Consider the following 21,871-nt stretch of genomic DNA (forward strand, 5'->3'; position numbering starts at 1 on the left):
ACTCATTTAACACATACTGTGTCTATTTTCTTCCTAGATTTTGTTAGTTTCCCGCTAATTTGTTCGAGAGTCTGTACTACTTCCACCACTTTGCACATTTCTTTTCAATTCCTCTCTACCACCATATGCTCTTATGAAAAACACATTGATAGATTGAATTATTAACCATGGATTTGTCTTTTCTTCAAAGCCCACATGCACAGTCTTTTCTTCGTAGCTCAAAGGCACAATATCAGGTACTTTTATCAAGCTTTTTTTTTTCTCCATTGCTCTCGCCAATCACATGTGTTTTTTGGACACTTGCAAAATATATATATATATATATATATATATATATATATATATATATATATATATATATATATATATATATAGAGTTTTGTAATATATTTTTCTATTTATTATTTTTATTTATAGATGATAAATAACACAATGGGTGAAGGTAATACTAGTACTAGAGATATGAGCACCATAAATAACACAATGGGGGAAGGTAGTACTAGTACTAGAGATATGAGCACCGATAAAATAAATGTTGATTTAAATGAATATCCAATTGAAGATATTTCTTTAGAGAATGGTTATTCAGGAACAGTTAGTGAACATTTTGATCATGATATTGTGGCAAATGATGTATTAGAAGTTGAGGAAATTGAAACTTATGAGAAAGAAAATATCGTGTCTTCTAGTCAGAATATTGAGATAAATGAATTTGCAGAAGAAGTTGATAGAGATGAAACTTATAATGAGACAAATATTGTTCCTTTTGTTGGTCAAATTTTTCTTAGCGAGGAAGAAGCATTTGCATTTTATAAGAGGTATGCATATCAGCATGGGTTCTCTGTTCGAAAAGGTAGATTCATCAAACGAAATGGAATTATGAGGAGGCGTGATTTTTTTTTGCCATCGTGAAGGTAGAAGCTCGTTGAAAATCATAGAACCATTAAAAGAACAGAGAAACAGAGAATCAACAAGGTGTGAATGTAAAGCTTATTTAAGAATTTCATTGCAGAAGTCTCATGATATATTTCCAAGTGAGTGGCGAGTTACAAAGTTTGTTGTTGAACATAACCATGTTTTGCTAACCCAATCAGAAGTGCGTTTTTTACCGGCTAACCGAACTATCTCTGAAGATGATATTGAACGCATTTTCTTGTTAAAAGAAGGGGGGCTTTCAGTTAGACAATTGATGCGTGTCATAGAATTAGAGAAAAATGTGAAGCATGGTTATCTTCCATTTATTGAAAGGGACATTCGTAATCTTTTTGTGAAAACCAAGAAAAAAGTTGAAAGAAATGATGCCAAAGATCTTCTCAAGTACTGTGAGGATGCAAAAAAGAGTTGCTCTAAATTTCAGTATGCATATACACTTGATGAAGAGAGAAGGTTAGAGCATATTTTTTGGTCTCCTGCTTCTTGCTCTGATTGGTACCAAAAATATGGTGATGTTGTTGTGTTTGATACTACATACAAGGTCAATTCTTATGAAATGCCATTTGGGATTTTTGTGGGTATGAATAGTCATGGGAAGACTGTACTTTTTGGTTGTGCACTCTTACGAAATGAAACAATATCTGCATTTCGTTGGTTAATGAAGGTAACTTCTAAGCTTATTATTATTGTTTCTTTAATGATGGTATCTTAGTTTCTAATTAATACTTTTTTTAACGCTTCTAAATTTTCTTTAGACTTTTATATCTTTGATGAAGAAGCCACCAAAGACTATACTAACGGATCAAGATCCATGGATGAAAGAAGCAATTTCAAAAGACTTGCCATCAACAAAACATAGTTTTTGCATATGGCACATCACTTTTAAGTTTAGTAGTTGGTTTAATGCTATACTTCGGGACAAATATTCAAAATGGTGTTCTGATTTTTACGAGTTGTATAAATTGGAGACATGTGAAGAATTTGAGCATCAATGGCCAAAAGTTGTTGCTAAGTATAACTTGCACTCAAATAAACATGTGAAAGGATTGTATGAAATCAGGAATTACTGGGCACTCGCTTATCTTCGTGACCATTTCTTTGGTGGGATGACAACTACCGGAAGATCAGAGAGTATTAATGCATTTATTAAAAGATTTATAAATTCTCACACAAGTTTAAGTGACTTTACAAAGCAGGTATGGTGTAATTGCCAATATATTAGTACTTTTCACTTCTAATCTTATACGTTGATTAATTTAAATTAATTTCAGGTTGATGTAGCGATTGATGATATTAAGCAAAAAGAAGACCATGACATAATGTTAGAAAAGTGCAAAAGAATTAACTTGAAGCTTATGTCACCCTTGCAAGAGCAAGCTCATGGTGTTCTTACAAGATTTGCTTTTCAGAAGTTTCAAGAGGAGTTTGAAAGGTCCACCCAATATTCAATTCATCATGAAAATGGTAATGAATTTGTGTTGCGGTATTATAAAGATGCTAATAGTAGAAAACACATGGTCTTTTGGGATGGTAAAATAGCTACATGTAGTTGCAAGTATTTTGAGTTTTGGGGTATATTATGTCGTCACATTCTCAGTATTTTTCTTCATAAAGATTGTCATGAAATCCCTTCTAACTACTTGCCGTCACGATGGCGGCTTCAAACATCACATGACGATGATGAAGTAGATCCCCAACAAGTCAATGTTGTCTTTGAGGAACAAGTCGATGTTGTTCACTGTCCTCCACCTTCCAAAACAAAAGGTCGTCCCAAACGAAGACGTCTTAAAGGTGGAAAAGAGCTATCACATAACATGAATACTTGTGGATTGTGCAAAGATGTAGGACATAATATTGTTACATGTCCTCTAAAAGAAAATACTCAATTTTCTGGTCACACAAACAAGAAGAAAAAAATTTGTAAAGATGCAAATTTAAATCCAATTCTTCTTCCAAAAGTTTAGGTACATATTTTTTCATTTCATTTATTAAATTCTTTAGATTTCTAGTTTAATATACTTTTGTAGGATTATGTATATCCGATAATTAATAATATTTTGTTTGTTTCTACCCTTTGTTTCTAACAGGAATATGTTGGCAATGTAGCATGTGGAATGATACTTCAGAGTTTAGAAAAGAAAGCTGATGTTGGCATAGGCATGAAGGCCCTGGATCTATTTTTTATGAGTTTTTTATTTTAATTAAACATTTGAACCTCTTTTTGGATATTTTTTGTATTGGAATGGTATTATTTCATTTGAGTTGCTAATATATTTTGAATTAGTTTTTATTATTTATTTAAATTAAAAAATTCCAGCAATGTTAATGAAGGGATGAAAAAATACTTTTATTTTGCAAAAGATGCTACGCAGGTGCTTCATACTCAGTAAAGAGACAAAAAAGTCAGAAAAAAAGAAACTCTTCAATTTAGCAATTTTGAGGCGCGTGTATTTAAAGTAGGAAGTTCAAAAGCACACTATGTGTGTCATATAGTTGAGGGTAATTTTGTCTTTAAATTTTTTATGAGACACATTTATGATGCTGTTTTTTCCAAAGTATAATAAGTGGGGACCAACCATCATTTATTACACATTAACATGTGCCCTAAGGGCACATGTTAACAGCACCCATATCAAGAAATCAAATACCTGTCAATATGCTTAGTAAATATAATTATTTATCAATTATGTTAAACCATTTGTCTTCAGTCTTGAGCCTGTTCATATTATTTGATATTTTTAACATAAATAGATAAATGAAAACTTCTAATACATAACAACAATAATATTAAAATAATAATAATAATAATAATAATAATAATAACTAAATAATGCATAATAAAAATATTTTAAAATACAATATTATAACTTTAAAACAATAATGATCTAAAAATAAAATACTATTTTATATTTATAAGTTTTTAATATTTAAATATGCACAAAAATCTTAATCAAATATATTGTACTGTTTAAGTATATGTGTCGGTCATACATTCAAAATAATGACTATTGAAAATAACAAGTATTCACATTTAAAAACACCCTAGTGAGATGCCCGTGCTGATATTCCTAGTTGATTGAAAAGTTTGAATAATTAATATAGAACTACATGTACATGTAGTTAATAAAGTATGATTTTAAAATAACGTGTTAATATTATATATTATTTGATATTGTTCAAAATAAAAGAAATGATGTACAATAAAATATGTGAATCAAACGATTATATGATTGGATAATATGTACCTCATTAAATTAAAGAAAATAATACACACAAAAATTACAAAGCATAAACTATTTGTCCACATTTAATCTACAATAAAAATTCATAAAACATTACATATAGTAACCAAAATAAGGCCACACAAAGAAAAGAATGGAGGTCTCAACAGAAAATACGGGAAAAAAATCAAGAACATTAAGTTATGAGACAATAAGAGACAGAAAAATAACTACATAATTGATCGGTTAATAAATAAATATTAAAAAAAAACTATTACTGTTAGCCCGTGCCTTCAAATAACCTAAGTACAAATGGAAAAATATTAGCCAACGAAATAAATTTATAATTAATCAGAACAAACCATAAATTGTTCAGTCAAAATTAAAAAAAAAATAGAAAAATTATTTAATACCCAAAGATATTTAACTTACAACATGAATGAATTAAGATAGGAGAAGAAGGCACATAAAAAACCTTTGAGATGCACATAAGTAAAATAAAATATTAGTCAGATATAAGATATTAGTTACATATGACGACTTCGTCCTACCATAAAATCTATGATTAATTATATACTTCGTAACGAAATTTGTCAAATACTTCGGCGCCTGCAGTTCTTTTTTATCTTTGCTTGGTTCAATTACTTTGACAACTATTCTTTTGTTATAATATTCTACTTAATTGTTTTCAAAAGATTGACCATGGAAGATGAGTGTTTGAATTTTTGCATATAAATCAAAAAATCATATCGAGTCTAGTGTATAAAATCTCTCTTCCCTGCGTCTCCTAAGCTGCAAGGGTGTGTTAGGTGTTTAATTATTGTATAGAAAGTGCATTGTGCTGTTAGTGAGTTCAGTTTCCATGGGTTCGGTGCCTCTTTTTTCTTCTCCTAATGCTGGTTCAGTTACAACTGGTACCTATTTTTCTCCTTGAGTATTTGGTCAATTATTTGTTATAAAGTTATTTATTGCCTAATATGAGAGAAACCAATGGTAATTAATTGTAGGTGGAAATCTCTGGAGGAGTAAACATTCCACAAAGAATATTTACTATGCAAGTATGTGTCTCTCATCCTCTATTCCTTTATTCTAATTTGTTATCATTACGTTAACTATTTGAGTATGCCGCATTTTATCTGTTCATTTGCTGCGATAAACACAAAATGTTTCAAACTGAATTTTCCATTACAAGATCGCTCGATCAAGATAGCCTGTTTATTATATCTTTAATCATAAAATATTATAATAATAAATTAGAAAAACCATTTGTCATTTGTCAATATAAGAGCACAAGTTGGACTGCGTAAATATATGTTCGTAAATTTAAACTGTTCATTAAACTGCTCAAAGCAGTATAGTTTAAAGTTTAATGATAGAAAGTTGGTTACCAATACCAATAAAGTAAAATAAAAATTAAAGAAAACATAAATATATTAAGAAAACATAATTTCATAATTTTACAATACTATAAATTAAAAACTAAAACAACATATTTACTTGTTCTTAAACTTCAAAGTATACAGAAAAAATAAAATAAAAAATCAAATGAAGTATATTACAATATTTAGGTACTTCACAGATACAGAATAATGTCCATTATCACAACTTCATGTCGAAAATACAAAAAGTAATAAAACACCATTGGTTTACTTTTTTATTTTTTAAAGTGAAAACAATATCATATTAAATACTATGTATGGATACACTGGGAATCCATTTCTTGTTAATTTTTTCCGGATCTTTGACCGGTTCATATATATATATATATATATATATATATATATATATATATATATATATATATATATATATAAAAGAAATCAAATTATACATGTCTTCTTGACAATTATTATATTATTTTATAATTTTATTTGAATAATATTTTCTTAATATTCAACAACATTTGATTGAAAGTTCTTTTCACATTAATTATATATATATAATTTTATATTAATTCAAAATTATTGTTACCTCGTTCATATAAATTAAAATTAACGTAATATAAATATTTTAAAATATACTAAAACATGAATAATTTGATTGTATTTTTATTGTTCAATTTTGATAAAATTTGACATAGATGATGAGATATAATTCAACAGTTGAATTAATAAAAATCACAATCATATTATATATTAAGTTATAAAAATGATGTAATAGTGATCAAAGTTACATCGATTTAGTTTGATTATTTCTCGTGTGTGTCTTTATATATATATATATATAAATATATATATCTTACTTATCACATGAGAATGACCCTTTTAGAAGATGATGATAATAAGTTTCATTTGTTAGATTAAAATGAAAGATTAATATTAAAATATTTTAAATTCAAATTAAAATTTCATTTAACCATAAAATCTCTATTAGACCAAACAGAAAATTAAATATTTTAAAGATTTAATTTATGTAAAGATCGTCATCACAACTATTGTCACCATGATCATCGTCGTCACCATCAACATGACCATCATTGTCACGCTCGCCTTCATTGTCACTAATGGCAGTGCTAACAATGACGATAATATTGATGACGACAACAATAATTATGATGACAATCAAAACAGTAGTGACAGTGACAATAATAACGATCATGTTGGTAATGATGGCGGTGATAATCATGATAATAGTGGTTGTAGCAATAGTAATGATTATGGTGATAATATTGATGTAAATTAAATATTTAAAATATTTTATTTTTTGTATGGTAATCTATAGAAATTTTATGATTAAATGAAATTTTAATTTAAATTTAAAATATTTAATTTTAATTTTTCATTTTAATCTAACAGATAAAAATAATCGTTCTCATTCTCACATAAAAGAATCATTTTCATATATATATATATATATATATATATATATATATATATATGAATCTCATATTTTTTATCTCTTTACTTTAAATTTAAATATATTTTTTTTTCTTTTTTCTTCTCTCCTTCTCTCCCACCAAACAATTCGTTTGACCCAGCCTAATTAAATATAAGGTGTACATTGAAAATTTCCATACTGCTTGACTTGACCTAATTCCTCTTTCTTCACAATTTCCATGAAATGGAAATTAGCTAATTAGATGGCATTACACTATTTCGGCGGCATAGGTGTTATTTTTTTTTTTTCATGACTTTAGTGACTTTAGAATATTGTTCTTTATATCAATAAAGATTAATTCAATTTACAATAAACAGACACATATCTTAATTTTATTCTTATTTTTTATGTGGAAACTTTATTACATTATTAGTAAAAAAATATAAATATTTTTATAAGTATTATATATATATATATATATATATATATATAAATATATATATACCAAATATATATATATACACACACACCAAAGACAACTATATTATTGGGTTATGCTGAAATTATTTGTATACGGAAGGTGGACAATAAAAAAAATTTGTCGAGTCTAAGTCTATAATAAATTATAATATTTCATTCCTCTCGTCTCCACTATATATAGGGATTTGTGTTTCTTTATTTGTTCTATATATAGAGAGTGCTTTTTGTTGTTAGTGAGTTAAGTTTCCATGGATCGTGCGCTTGTTATGTCTTCTTCACCTAATGCCTGTTCAGTACGCACAAATGCTACCTATATATATGTCCTAGTTTGGTCCATTTTTCATTAGAAAATTATTTGCTAATATGAGGAACCATGATAGTTGTAGGTGGAAATCTCTGGCGCTGGAAACATTCCACTAACAACATTAACTATCCAAGTATGTCCCACATAGTCCCCATCCCTTCTTCTTCTTTTTTTATCAGTTCCCCCTATCCCTTTAAATAACATTGAGTCCTTGTTCTCATGGTTCACAAATTCTTTTTCTTTGAAGCATTGATTTAGATAGCCTTTCTTTTGGTTGATGATGCACCCTCAAGGGTTGCGATTTAGCTTGGTGTCTTCTGGCAACATTATGTGCTTTGTATTTAAACTTTTTTTAGCAATAATATTTCTGTCTTTCAAAAAAAAGAAAGAAACTTTCTTGAGTATCTCAATATTTAGCATTATTTCATTCATCTGGTATATTAGTAGAAAGAAACCACTTTTTCAAAGTTAAAGTTATAACCAAGTATTTTCAAAACTATGTGACATTAATTCTTCAAGCACCTACCGAAATATGGAAGTATTTTTTTCCAAAGGATAATTCTATTTATGTTAAAAAAAATCAATTTTCTTTTAACTATTCGTATTTTCAAAATTGTTAAGTTTGCATGATCAATTAGCGATATGTTTTTTTATAATAAACATCGCAACTTACTAATATGCTTTCATGTGTGTGAATGACTAATGAATCTGACTTTGTTTCTAAAAACCAAAATTTCCATATTAAGGGACTTTTTAATGTTTTTTTCTATAAAAAAACATCAATTTTGGTGATGACTTCTCTTATTTCAATTTTAAATTTGAATATTCTTTCTCGATTCATCATCTCACCATGATCAATTGGTTAAATCAATTTGAAAATAAGAATGAACTGTTTTGTTGTGTATGGCCACTAATACTACATCCATCATTTGGTGCTGTAGGTTTACAACACAAAAGGAAAACTCGAATAGAATATAATCTTTTGAGGTCCCAACAGTCTAGTTTGAATCATCAATACAAATGCAATGAAGGAGGGCCTACATATAAAGAAAGCAATATAAAATATGTTGTGAAAGCAGCCCCTGCACCTTCTGGTTCCGAATCTCTTGCTTCTAGCCCCAAAAATATTTTTGACTCTGTCAAAAATTTCTTGGTTATTTTGTACTATTTTTGCTATCCTTACTCAATGATTGCCCGAGTAAGTTCAAACTTTTCTAGTGTTATTCTCATAAATAATCCTCAAATATTATGGTTAATATTAACTAAATCTGTTCATTTGGATGATAGTAATATCATTAATGTTTTAAATGTCAATTTAATTTGTCTTTGGCCAGACATTGTGCACAATTTCCGCATCTTTCCTTGCGGTAGAGAAACTATCAGATATATCTCCATTATTCTTTGTTGGTTTGTTACAGGTCAGACTCAAAACATGTTTTTTCTTCTTTAAATAACTAATGGTAAACTATCCTTTAACTATTTTGAGTTTTTAAAATGTTTCAGGTTTTGGTAGCTCACTTTTTTATGGATCTTTATATTAATGGTGTGAATCAAGTGTTTGACCTTGAAATAGACAAGGTACGAAACTTACTACTAGTAATAAATAATTTGGATCAATAATCATTTACTTTTTTTCATGTCTTTTAGGCTTCTATATTGTTGCATAAAAAATAATAATATGATAGCAACAAAATTATTGTCTAGATTATCTAAAGTCAAATATTCTGAAACACATAAAGACTAGGTGTACAGTGGAGCATATTTGCTCATATGCAACAAGTTTAACACTATATATATTTTTTATTACTTAAATCCTTTTTATAATTTCGTTTGTCAAGCCTCCCTAATTATTGTATCCTTTGACATAATGATTAGAACATGCAACCTATCATAGCTTACAAACTTTTAATTTGAAGTACGTAATCTATTGTTTGTCTTATTACTATTCTATGTTGTATGTTTTATTGCAGATAAACAAACCATATCTTCCATTGCCATCTGGCAAATTATCATTTACAAATGGTGTCTTTATTGTTGTATCATCTGCAGTTCTGGTACCAATATAGATCCATCCCTTTATACTATAATATTTTTCAAGATGAGCTTCATTGACAAACTAGACGGGGACTGATTATTTTATTCTTTTTTACAGAGTTTTTGGCTTAGCTCGATTATAGGTTCTCGACCATTGATTTGGAGTCTTATATTGTGCTTTTTGCCATGGACTGGCTATTCAGTCAATGTGAGTTCTTTTCAATTGCATATAACTTCTTTTTTCCCTTACAATGTTTTAAGGCATAAGTATCAAACAAATAAAGTATCGAGTCAACATCTACATGTGTCAATCTTTATCCTAAGTCTTAGGGTGTATTTGTTCCACGAATTATTTCTTTAATTTTAAAAAAAAATTTCTTGAAAATATAACATGAGAATGCTATTTTTAGTATTTTAAAGAAATGTGTTGTATATTTAATAATAATTATTTTATTATCTCACAATAAAAATGAAAATAAATATTCTGATCCTTATATTTTCGAGAAAATAAAAAATAATATATAAAATTAACGCTCCCTTAGGTTGCAATCTTTCGGATCTATCCCTCGTGGTCAGCCTAAGTTTATTTATTTTAATTACTTTATTTGTGAAATATTATTTTTTGGATATAAATAAGATAGGATGTGTAATTATCTAGAGCAGACATTTACCATTAAAATATTGGGAAATAAGATAGGTTGGACAATTATCTGGGTTGCAATGTTATGGGTTGTTGGGAAATTGAGAGGGTAAATACTAAAGAGATTTACACCAATGAACTATGAGAAATCATATAACTAAACCTGACACTACACCTTAACCTAAAACCTTAAGGTTCTGATTTATGGGTCATGTCTTCACTTATATGATACTCAACTTTTTCATTCCTATACAATGTGAAATTTTACCTCACACTTATACTTCGATAATCATACCAATTGTTTGTAACTAGAGGGATAAACGTCGAGGAGATTTATACCAATAAGTCATGAACAATCATATAAGTTAACCTAACCCCAAACTTTAACTAAAAACCTTAAGACTCATGTTTATGAGTCTTCCATTTCACTTATATGGTGCTCAACCTTTTTATTCCTACATGGTGTATGACTTCACCTCACACTTGTACTTCAACAATCTCCCCCTCAAGTGTGAGTCTCTTCCACATGGTAGTCTACCCTTCGAGTGAAAGCCATTTTCAATCCACGAGTATCCAATAGTGACCCGTAGAGCTTAACCGTGGCTACCCTAGCTCGTCTAGCCATTGTTGCCAACATGCTCTAGAGAACCTTGCACTGCTACAACACTACTGGGACCCACTACCTGACCTCCATGCATGGACTCACTTGCAAGAAAGACTTTCGATGCAAAGGATCACCATGTCCATGAATCCACCGTCGTCATCTTACTCGTTTGAGTCAGTCACCAAATCAAACATGACTCTGACACCAATTATTGAGAAACCAAGGGGGATAAACACCAGAGAGATTTACACCAATGGGTCATGAGCAATCATATAAGTGAACTTGACAACACCTTAACCCAAAACCTTAAAACTCGGCTTTATGGGTCTTGTCTTCACTTATTTGATGCTCAAACTTCTCATTCTTACACAATGTGATATTTTACTTCATACTTGTACTCCAACAATCTCCCCCTCAAGTGTGAGTCTCTTTAAGATGGTAGTCTCCCCCTCGAGCAAAAGTCATTATCATCCACAAGTATTCCATGGTGGCCATTAGAGCTCACATACTCTAGATACTTGTACCACCGCTCCATCCATGGAAGACGCCTCAAGCCTAGCATATATCATCGTTATCTTACTCGTCTAAGTCGGTCACCAAGTCGAACCATCGATTCTAATACCAATTGTTGTATAATCAAGGGGGTAAACGTCAGGGAGATTTATACCAATAGACCATGATCAACCATATAAGTGAATCTGTCACTATACCTTAATCCAAAACCTTAAGTTTCTTGTTTATGAGTTTTGTCTTCACTTATATGGTACTCAAACTTCTCATTCTTATACGATGTGAGACTTCATTTCACTAATATTCCAACGCGGATTTATCCCTTATTTTCGGCCTAAGTTTATTTATTTTAATTACTTTTATTTGTGAAATATTTTGTTTGGATATTTTTTAGCCAAAACATTTAAAATTCTTTTAAACAAACACATTTACCATTAAAATTCACTATATAAATACATAAACATATATGAATATTTTCTAACAAATAAACCAATCAAGCAAGACTCATTTGAAAAATAATTTGATTGATGATGATAACACTATTTATAAACTTTTCAGGTACCCATGCTGAGATGGAAGAGATATCCACTTATCGCAGCAATGTTGATGTTTTCTAGTTGGGCAATTATATTTCCAATTACGTTTTTCCTCCACATGCAGGTTTTGTCCTATACCTTTATTGTGCTTTTTATCCACCTTTAGTTCTGGATGAGCATGTACTAACTTATATGCACGTAAGAATAATAACAAATCTTTATCCCAAGTTTTTAGGGTTGACTTCATTTGATACAATATCACTTATTTGAATTCAGCCATCATAACTAAATCATGAGATGTTAATGAAAAAGTTCAAAGAAAATTTAATATGCAGATAAAAGAATGAGATTCACTTTCATTGCTCTAGTCTGATATGTATATTAATTGAAATCTAACTATGGTAGCTATAACTGTCTCACCTAAATAATGGGAATAGAGAGTCTATAACCGACTAACTGTCAATAAGTTACGAATAGTTACATTAAGTCGTGACTCGTGAGTTATCATTTGAGACCGCCCTCTTTATGTACTATTTTTTTTTTCAAATAGCCTTATGAATGGCATACTATTTAACAACCCTTTCATGTTATTAATTAAAGGAATCTATATATTTTTTTTATTAATTGCTAATTCATATATAACAATGTCCAGACGTTTGTGTTCAAGAGGCCAGCTATCTTTCCAAGATCGTTGATTGTTACCGTTGTATTCTTGAGTTTATACTCTATAGGTATAGCATTGTCCAAGGTAAAGGCTTCTATTTTCTTAGAACATTATTTTTTTCCAAAATCAAGCTTTTGGTTAATGTATGTTTACCTAATGTAAAACCTTTTATTGGATTTATATAGGATATACCTGATGTCGAAGGAGATAAAAAATTTGGCATCCATTCTTTTTCAGCACGTTTAGGTCAAAAACAGGTATTTTTTCAAATGCAACATCTTAGTAGAATTTGTTATGCCCTCATGTACAACTCTTGGTTGTTCCTAATTAATCTTTGTCAGGTATTTTGGATCTGTGTTTCCCTTTTTGAAATGGCTTTCGGAGTTGCCCTCCTAGCAGGAGTGACATCTTCTGCTTGCCTCTGGATGAAAATTGTCACGGTAATATGCTTATTACATCTATAGGTCCTACTTATAGGTGTGTTGAAATTATTTGTTTTGCACCTCAGAATGGGGGTTTGATGTAATTTGACTAACAAGTGTTACAATATAAAATAAATGTATTATAATATCTTTGTCTAGGGTTTATTAATTAATCTAGGGAGACTTAGGTTATCTTAGGATTGATTTTTAAAAAAAATATCACGAATTATTTCTTTATTATTCTCAATATAATAAAAAATAATTTTTTTTATCTTTTGTGACACAGCTTTCACATCAATATTAATATAACTTTTATTATTATAACTATTCTATTTATTTTTCCTTGCCATTTCTACAAGAAAATCTTTAGACTAGTGAGTTTGATAAGAATAATCACCATCCAACAAGTGAGATTGTATTTTTTGCCAAGAAAATAGGAGAAAATAGAAAGAAAGAAAAAATGACAATGCTCCCAACTAATTAAGGTCCTAGGTTCTAAGCTAGAAAATTGATAGACAGTACATATAATTTCTTTTTCGCTTTGAACCTGCCTATATATACACAAAGTTTACTAGAGTGTAGTAGACTCCATTTTGTTTAATATTACGAGCTTATGATATGCCATATATCTATAGTTAAATGAAGAAATATTTCCCTAGGAAAGTTATCTTTATTGCATAAATTATTTTAATTTTATAATCTTGATAGTAGTGTCAAGGGAAAAAATTGAGTTTTAAATAAGGCATTCTTTTTGGAGAAAGCATATATCAATTTTCTTACAAATCGCTGTAAATAAAAATAAACTTATTAAACTTTCCAACAATGTTTAAAATGTATTTGGTGCCAATGTTTTAGGGTCTAGGAAATGCTGTTCTTGCTTCAATTCTCTGGTACCAAACCCAGTATGTAGATTTAACAAGCCCAGCTTCCACTAGATCCTTCTATATGTTGATCTGGAAGGTAATTCTCTTGAAGTCCATTTACCATTTGAGTTTAATATCAAGACTATTATTTAAAAGAAATGGCTATCTAATAACTTTTTCAATGTTTTGATAAATAAGGTTGATTTTTATTAACTTTCAATTTCCAAATGAAATACAACACATAATCATATTGAATTTATTTTTTGTGAACATGAATTTCTATGGTTAAGATGATGCACTTAATCATATTTCAGTCTTATTTCATCTTCTAGTGAAAAATTCAACATCGTTCAGAGAACGGAACAACTGGCATGTGAATTATTTCCATATTATCTATATATTTATTTTCATTTTTTACTAATTATATTATGTTTTGTTTCATACAAATTAAATGGAACATTGCCAAGTAATGATGCCTTGTTTCTCTTTGCAGTTGTTGTATGCAGCGTACTTTCTCTTGGCTTTCATTAGATAAGGATATCACTGAAGGATAAAACAATGTTCACAACAGATACAGCTAATAAATAACATGGATCATCTAAAAATTATTAAAACAATAAAAACTCCAAAGATATGTGTTCCCTAAATTTAAATTTTTTATATTATTAAGGTCTTTCTTCAATTGTGTGAAGACTTAGTGTATCATGTTGAGGTTGATGATGCGCAAATATGTTCATTTAAGGACAAGGAACAATAGTTACAGTGAACCCAAGTTCGAATATAGTCCGAACATGAATATACTTTGCATCTTAAATTAATTAAATTAAAGATAATGGCCTTGCACTATTTACCCAATTTTCCCTAATTTATTTCCTTGTTGATCATATAGGAATCAAATTGATGAAAATGATAAATTGCACAAAGGCTGATTAAATATAATTAATTGGATTAGAAGATCACAAAACAAGTTTGATCATGCATTTTTTTTATAAACCGTAATATTTCATAGTTCTTCCCAAGCCTGAGTCTCTCTCTCAGTCACTAACTCTATCAGAAAATGCTACTTTCAAAATAGTAATAAGACATCTAACTCTCACTTCAATTCTCCTTTTCTATTTATAGACAACATTCTAATTTAGCGGCATAGAGTTTAGCACGAACGTGGTCCAAATTAGCACGGTTGCGCTAAAAAAAGACATATTTAAATTTAGCATGGTCATGCCAAATTTCATCATGGTCACACGAAATTAGCATCTCCTACTGAAAATTTAGCATGGTTGTGTGTTCAGTCCTAGGGACAATTGCAAAATTTTATCAGCAAGTGTATTGAGTCATACAGGTAGTATAAAACGGTAAAATCGAGTATCGTATCCACATGGAGTTTGTTTCGTTCGAAAAAACGTTCATTCAATAGACATTTGTATAATATCATGAAATGGAATTACAAACAGTATATAGTTGCAATTCTAGAGATAACTACCAAATTAACTAAGTAAATGCGAGACTAAGTAGATGATTAAAACGTTGGGCTTTTCTACTGAGTGACTTGATGCAATTAAGAGTTTTTCTCTATCTAATGTTGTTTCTGTGTTCTATGTTGAGGACAATTATCCCAAATACTGATGTCTCGCGTGAATGAGCTAATTCTAATTAAACTTCGTTTTCGGATCCCTCGTCGAACTTAGCCTAACCGAACAACATTAAGGTCACATCATATTAAAAACTAGAGTCCCTGCACTCTATTGTCCAAACAATACAGTTATCTAGCCCTGCTCTATCCAGTTCTAAGGATTCAAAACATTTCCCAATGCTAAAAATCCTAACTTTACACACAAATGGATGATAAGACCAAAAGCATGCAAGAATTAAGTGTAGATAGAAACAGTGAACACGTTAAAACAACATTAAATATATAATAAAAAGTATTTACATCAAGACTCAGCAGAAATTCCCAACAAAAGCTTTAGCCTTTCATGGCAAGTTATCACCTTTCAAGTACAATAGGAGGTTTTGGAAGCAAAGTCCAGATTACACAGTGGGGATGTCTCCTCCACCTCTAAGAACCTAAATATCGCTCTAAAACCTAGAATCCTCTTGAAAGTTGAGCTTTTTGGTGCTCTCTTGCCCTGTTACATCTATCACGTATATCTCTATCCTTTCACCAGCTAAAGACTCCCTTTTTTTACGCCAACTTCAGCTTTTAAGGACTTTTTGTCCTCGAAGGCTCGCTTAGTGTCATTTTCGCGCTAAGCGCGAGTAAGTGATTTTCCACTGAGCGAGTTGGGCGCGCTTAGCATCAGAAGAGACAAACTACTCGCTAAGCGAGCTGATGGTGCGCTGAGCGCGTGCATGCATGGCAGATTCTCTTCCAAATTCTCCTCACTCGCTAAGCGGGCTGATTGTCTCACATAGCAAATGATTCTCGCTAAGCGCACAAGCCTTGCTTAGCGAGACACCAGCCACAACAACCTTCTTATTCTTCATCTTTTCACCTGAAACTGAAGTTGAAAACACATTAATTCACATTAAAGGGAATATCTCTGCATAAAAATCAAACTAAACCTAAAAATATGTACAGACCTACAAAAAGAACTATAAATTGGGGAAAAGACATGATTTTCATAAAGCTTTTCAACACAAAAGCTAGTCATAAATGACAACTAACAACTCCCCTAAATTTACAGTTTTGTTTGTCCTCAAGCAAAGAAAGAACAGTTTACTTGTCCTCAAGTGACAAGCTCACAGTGGTTATTCAAAATCGTGTTTGTTTCCAAGCATTCAATCACATGCCACAAGTGGTATACAATGCTTCAACTAACAGCTTTTCACAAGATATGCAAATTTTCAAAGATAGGAACATGATTATTAAGCAACACAAGTGAAACAAGTTAGCAAGCAAGACAGATATCAAGGAAGGATCATCAAGCCAAAGCTTCACGATCACTGTTTCACTTAAGCACAAGAGTTTAGGCTATTTATCAATCAACAACCAACATAAGTCTTAACTTTTGCATTTCATCTCATGCCATACAGTCACAAACACACAAATTGAATCCGAAGGACTTTTCTTGGCTTGTAATGAGGCTAAGCTGCAAACAATTCATGGTTTTTCTAGGATGCAAAAGCTTAGATTCTAGGAGAGCATTCATCCTTAGATCAACTCTTTTTCTCTTTTATTCCAGCTCTATTACTTGTCTTTCAATATTTAAGGCACTAAGCTTCAAATAACAGCCCACACAACCTTTATTCTTGAAATTTCTTCTTCTTCTTCTTTTTTAATTTTATTTTAGCAGCTTTTATTTGCTGTTTCTTTACACTTTTCAGTGTGGTTGTTATTTGTCTTACCACTCTTATCTTCACCCAATAATCTCCCCCAAATTTGGGACAAATTTTCTTTGAACCATAATGCTCTCCTACAACCTAAGACAAGGTAGATGGAGATATGACTTTACAAGCTCAGGATTCAAGTCAATCAATCAAAAACAAGCTCAACATGGGTGCAAGGGATTCATCATTCACCTAATTTGCTACAGATCCGCCCAACGAGTTCTTGCTCTTTCATCCTTGATCCATGCATTTAGTTGTTTCCTTGTTTAATCTTAATTAGCCATTTGATTTATTCTACTCCATTGAAAAATTTTAGTAGCTTCTTATTGATTATTGCACAAAAATTAAAGGAAGAGAGAGGATGTGACACACGATCAAATTTTGATTGTAGAAAAAATCATGCTGCAGAAATAGAAGAGTATCCAAACTCAGCTTCAACCAACCTCTTAGCTTCAGTTGTTAGACGAAATACCATGACCATTTAAAAGAAAAATGTCTTTCTTCACGTTTTTATATATTCTCTTTAAACTACTTATAAATGTCAGTTCAGTTGAAAGACCAAAAATGAAAAGGCTCAATTTAATAAATACGAAGGCGTACAAAAGGTGATGTGAAATAATTGGATTCTATTTCTTCTTCAATTTTTTCATTAACGTCTCTAACGAAAGTTCATACAACATATAGGTAGATATTTATCACACAGTGCTCTCATTCCTCTCCTTTGTGTCACTCTTCTATTTTTATTTTTATAATTTTAACCCGGTATCTTCAATTGAGAAAAGAATTAATTTCTCAAGATATCGAAATCTATTTAAAAAATTGATTTTTTCTCCAGTTTTTTTATATGCACCTTTTTACCTATATATATTTTACACAAGAACTTCACTACAGTATGTGCTCTCATACAAAATCACAAAGAGTTCAGAAAAAATTGAGGTGGAAGTTCATAATCACTTTGATTTGATGTATTATGCTTCCATCCTTCTAAAGACGAGCAATTCGCACGGAAATTGAAACCGTAACTGGTTACGTAATAATTCATACATGAGATGCTCTTTCTACAAATTAACAAAGATTTACCTGTAACCTCTTTATCACATGGCAGAACCTTGGGTAGAAAAACATTGTCCCAAATTGAAACATTTTATGCTCTATTGGTGAAAGGATTAATCTTGATAACTAGGCCAGGGAAAACATCATCAGGGTCATGGATATGTGGGTTCTCTTCAACAATATAAGGATCCCCACATTTTTCGCTGATTGTTTGTAGTGTCTCTCCCTCACGAACCACGTAAATCTCATCACACGCTTTGTTGTTGCTATTGCTGACACTTTCATGAAACATCATCTGAGTCGTGAAGTCACTTGTGTTTGACTCGCAGCTACTCAACACCAGCATAAGTGCCACAAATACAGCACAGTTCCATGAAATCTTCTCTGCCATTGCTGTTGATGAACACCCACAAGCCATGTCTGAATCGTCAACAATTTATGCACCCTTTTGTTGGTTTCTCAGCTTCTTGAAGGTTTTTATTTTTGAAAGAAAAAAAAGATATATCCCTCTTAAAATGCCAATGTAATAATATCTATAGTTTTAGAGGAATATATATAGATATAGATAAAATGAGATGGTTGTTGTTGGAGTGGGTATAGTTTTATGTGGGGGTTGAAATGGCTCCTTCAAGAAAGTAGGTTTATAAAATTGTCAAGTGCACAAAGGGTTGAGTGTATGATCCAAAATTTAAAATGGGAAAGAGTTGGTTTATCTGCATTATTAAATGGGAATGGTCTTGGTTTTGACTTTGCTTGTTTTAGGGCATGGCTTTCCTTTTCCCTTGTTGTGTGAGTGTCACGGGGGATTAAAATTTAAATTATAATTAAATTATTCCTCTGCCTTCGTTTCTAAGAAAAACTAATTAAAATCCCATTCATGGTACATGTGTCAGCAAAATATATAGGACGAGGAGCCTCTTTGATTTAAGAGAATTTAGAATATGAAGAGCACTACGGAATATATAACAAAAGGTTGATGCAGAACAACTTTGCAAAACATGATTAATATTTGGTTGAGCTAACTAAAATGGCTGATCATTAGGGATGATGCATGATCACAAATTATAATCATCCACCTGTCCTTCAAGCTTGTACAAATTTCATTCAAGAACAAGATACAGTCCTTAGGTATAAATAACACCAACAATTCTCGACCATAATTGTACATAAGATTGACTTGAAAAACCGAAAAGTCCTAAAAGCAATGAATTATACCTACTCCGCAACAGCCTATGGTTGACATCCTATAATTATTTTGAGTAAAATGTTTTCAATCTTCAAGCCAAGTGGAAGATAATAGTAGCCGACGTAACATACATTTAGTGATGTACAGTACATGAGGTACCTAAAAATAGAGTTTATATACAGTTATATTCCGTCAACTGAAGATTGATTTGATAATTTAAAATTCTATTTAGTTTTATTTCTCAAGGACAAAATTAAATACAATTTTATAGGTGCTTTTGATATTATTTTCCAGTCAAAATTGGAGTTTCACTAATTTGTATAAAGCACTTAATGTGTTATGAGAATTGCAGTGTGCTTAATTAGAGAACAGCAACAAAAGTAACTGCATCTAAGCTTTGTTATTTTTTAAAAATCTATCATTTAACAATTAGGGGTTAGTGGGTTACTGTGTGCCTAATTTATTATCTTTCGGTTTTGGTTTATTTTTGAATTTTACATTCTAATGTTGTTGATCGAGTTTTGCTAAGTTTTGGATAATTGGTTTTCCGCTCAAATTTTCAGTTTAGAATTTATTAAACAAAGTAGTCACTTTCAAAAATGCTATCTTCTGCAAGTTATCCGTTAAATAAATTCTGCTAACAGATAATCCTATGCATAGTAAGAATAATTAAGCTTAAGATTTCCATGTGCAATTGACTGTGACACGAAATCTTACCAAGAAGTAAAAGATAACAGAAAGAAGAATATGAATTTCAGTGAAGTAGTCAAATCCTTAATAATTATAAATAAGCATGAGAGCGGTTCACACGGTTGATATTGATGCAATGCCAAGGTAGGGAACTAATACTGAAGATGACCACTAAGGTGTTGGATCATTTTCTACTAATCAATTTACTATATATACAAACACTCAGGGGTCTTAATGGAAATTAAGGCCAATAGCCCGCGGTAGCTAATGTTGCTTGTATAGTACATCTTAGCAACTTGTGAAAGGTCAAACTCCTAATTATGATTTTTATGAAGAATTTAATTTTGATATTCTGTGATTATAAATTAATTAGAAATTACTTTAAAGGTGATCTTTAAAATAATTATTACAAAAATTAATGATTTTCAATTATATATTAATTCATCATTGGATCACTCTGCATGGAACATTAAAACTTCTATATATACTTCTAGCATATTCCAGTTAAACTCATGAAATAGACGTTGCACCTTTTTTTCACTGCAACAAAATCTGAGACAAACTCACCACGCAGATAATGGAATTTGCCTTGTGGTAAATTAGTTTGAGTACGCAGATATACCACCAGATCAAAGGGTTACGGCTAACTGGTGGAATAAGAAGGAAAATTTTGAGCATGTGTCAACCCCGGGCACGGGATAATTCTTTGTGAGTTATCAAATTATATCTCCTTTTTTTTAATTACTATGATTAGGGTTTTTGACTTCTCAATAAGAGGGTTTTTTACTTCTCAGTAGGATCTTAAGAAGCCTTACAGTATTTCCACAAGCTCTAGCCATTTAGATTCACTATGAAATTAATCATTGATCCAAAGTTTAATCATACTTAAAATTCATCATTTCTTCCCATAGATATATTCTACGAAAGTGGAACAATCTGACAAGTTGTAGGGTTGAATCCCTGGAGTGAGATAAATGTAAGTATCTCTATAAGTATTCTTTGAACCTAGCTAGAGGTATTCCATACCTTGGATGAATACCTCATCCCCTTCCCTAAATTTTAATGATAACAAAAAAAAGCATTAACAAGGAAAATAAGTTAAATATATGTTGTAAGTTCCATTACCATCGGGTGTAACCACTCGGTAAAATTATATCATTAATAACTTTTAAAAACATATTTACTGATCTAATTATATTGTTATAATTTGAAGATTGCATGAAGTGGGTTAAGATTAAGTTCACAAATTCTTATCTGATTCAATTTTTTACACTCAGTTCGTGCTTTTCATCCCGAAGCATGTCCGTGCAGGTGGGGAAATTTTAATTCGTTTTATGCAGTATAGTTATTTCGTTTTATGCAACAAATGAGTTGGTGTGTTGTTTTTTATGCCTTTGTTATTTGGGAACATTCAATAAACAAATCTGGAACAGGTACTACGGAACGACAAATCCGGAAGATTGCAAACATAGCTCCAGATTAAATTTTCTGGAAAACAACTTGGATTCCGGAAAACTTAAGCTGGAATTATGTTTTCACAATTCCGGACTAGCCCGGCGGTAAGGGGCACAAAATTTTTGTAAAGTA

The 21,871-nt window shown here is 30.7% G+C and overlaps 2 protein-coding genes and 1 pseudogene across 3 annotated transcripts; 2 read left to right on the forward strand and 1 right to left on the reverse strand.

Annotated features, from left to right (window-relative positions):
* Positions 1-482: 482 nt before the first annotated feature.
* On the forward strand, positions 483-3,135 carry LOC100788841 (protein FAR1-RELATED SEQUENCE 11-like; annotated as a pseudogene).
* Positions 3,136-4,911: 1,776 nt separating this feature from the next.
* PT11A (prenyltransferase family protein PT11a) lies at positions 4,912-14,878 on the forward strand. 2 transcript variants are annotated; one of them, XM_003542543.5, is made up of 14 exons: positions 4,912-5,068; positions 5,162-5,212; positions 7,832-7,888; positions 8,697-8,953; positions 9,090-9,173; positions 9,259-9,333; positions 9,726-9,809; positions 9,908-9,997; positions 12,102-12,203; positions 12,732-12,827; positions 12,929-13,000; positions 13,085-13,183; positions 14,021-14,125; positions 14,522-14,878. In XM_003542543.5, the coding sequence occupies exons 1-14, from the start codon at positions 5,017-5,019 to the stop codon at positions 14,561-14,563; spliced, it is 1,266 nt and encodes a 421-aa protein (XP_003542591.1). In that variant the 5' UTR covers positions 4,912-5,016; the 3' UTR covers positions 14,564-14,878. The 2 variants fall into 2 exon arrangements, with proteins under 2 accessions (XP_003542591.1, NP_001353920.1); NM_001366991.1 differs by lacking the exon at positions 7,832-7,888 and having other exon boundaries at positions 4,949-5,068; positions 14,522-14,842.
* Positions 14,879-15,922: 1,044 nt separating this feature from the next.
* On the reverse strand, positions 15,923-19,002 carry LOC100786697 (uncharacterized). The gene is made up of 2 exons (XM_041008150.1): positions 18,436-19,002; positions 15,923-16,526 (listed from the first exon to the last, which is right to left on the reverse strand). The coding sequence occupies exon 1, from the start codon at positions 18,824-18,826 to the stop codon at positions 18,500-18,502; it is 327 nt and encodes a 108-aa protein (XP_040864084.1). The 5' UTR covers positions 18,827-19,002; the 3' UTR covers positions 15,923-16,526; positions 18,436-18,499.
* Between the last annotated feature and the right edge of the window lie 2,869 nt (positions 19,003-21,871).

Source organism: Glycine max, chromosome 13, assembly GCF_000004515.6.
Source record: "Glycine max cultivar Williams 82 chromosome 13, Glycine_max_v4.0, whole genome shotgun sequence".
In the NCBI taxonomy this organism is placed as follows: Eukaryota; Viridiplantae; Streptophyta; class Magnoliopsida; order Fabales; family Fabaceae; genus Glycine; species Glycine max.

Bases quoted from the DNA above. Each gene is read 5' to 3' on its own strand.
- PT11A (XM_003542543.5), top strand. From the start codon at position 5,017: ATGGGTTCGGTGCCTCTTTTTTCTTCTCCTAATGCTGGTTCAGTTACA. The intron at 7,889-8,696 runs GTATGTCCCACA...TTGGTGCTGTAG, and splicing joins TAACAACATTAACTATCCAA to GTTTACAACACAAAAGGAAA. The intron at 14,126-14,521 runs GTAATTCTCTTG...TTCTCTTTGCAG, and splicing joins TCTATATGTTGATCTGGAAG to TTGTTGTATGCAGCGTACTT.
- LOC100786697 (XM_041008150.1), bottom strand. From the start codon at position 18,826: ATGGCTTGTGGGTGTTCATCAACAGCAATGGCAGAGAAGATTTCATGG.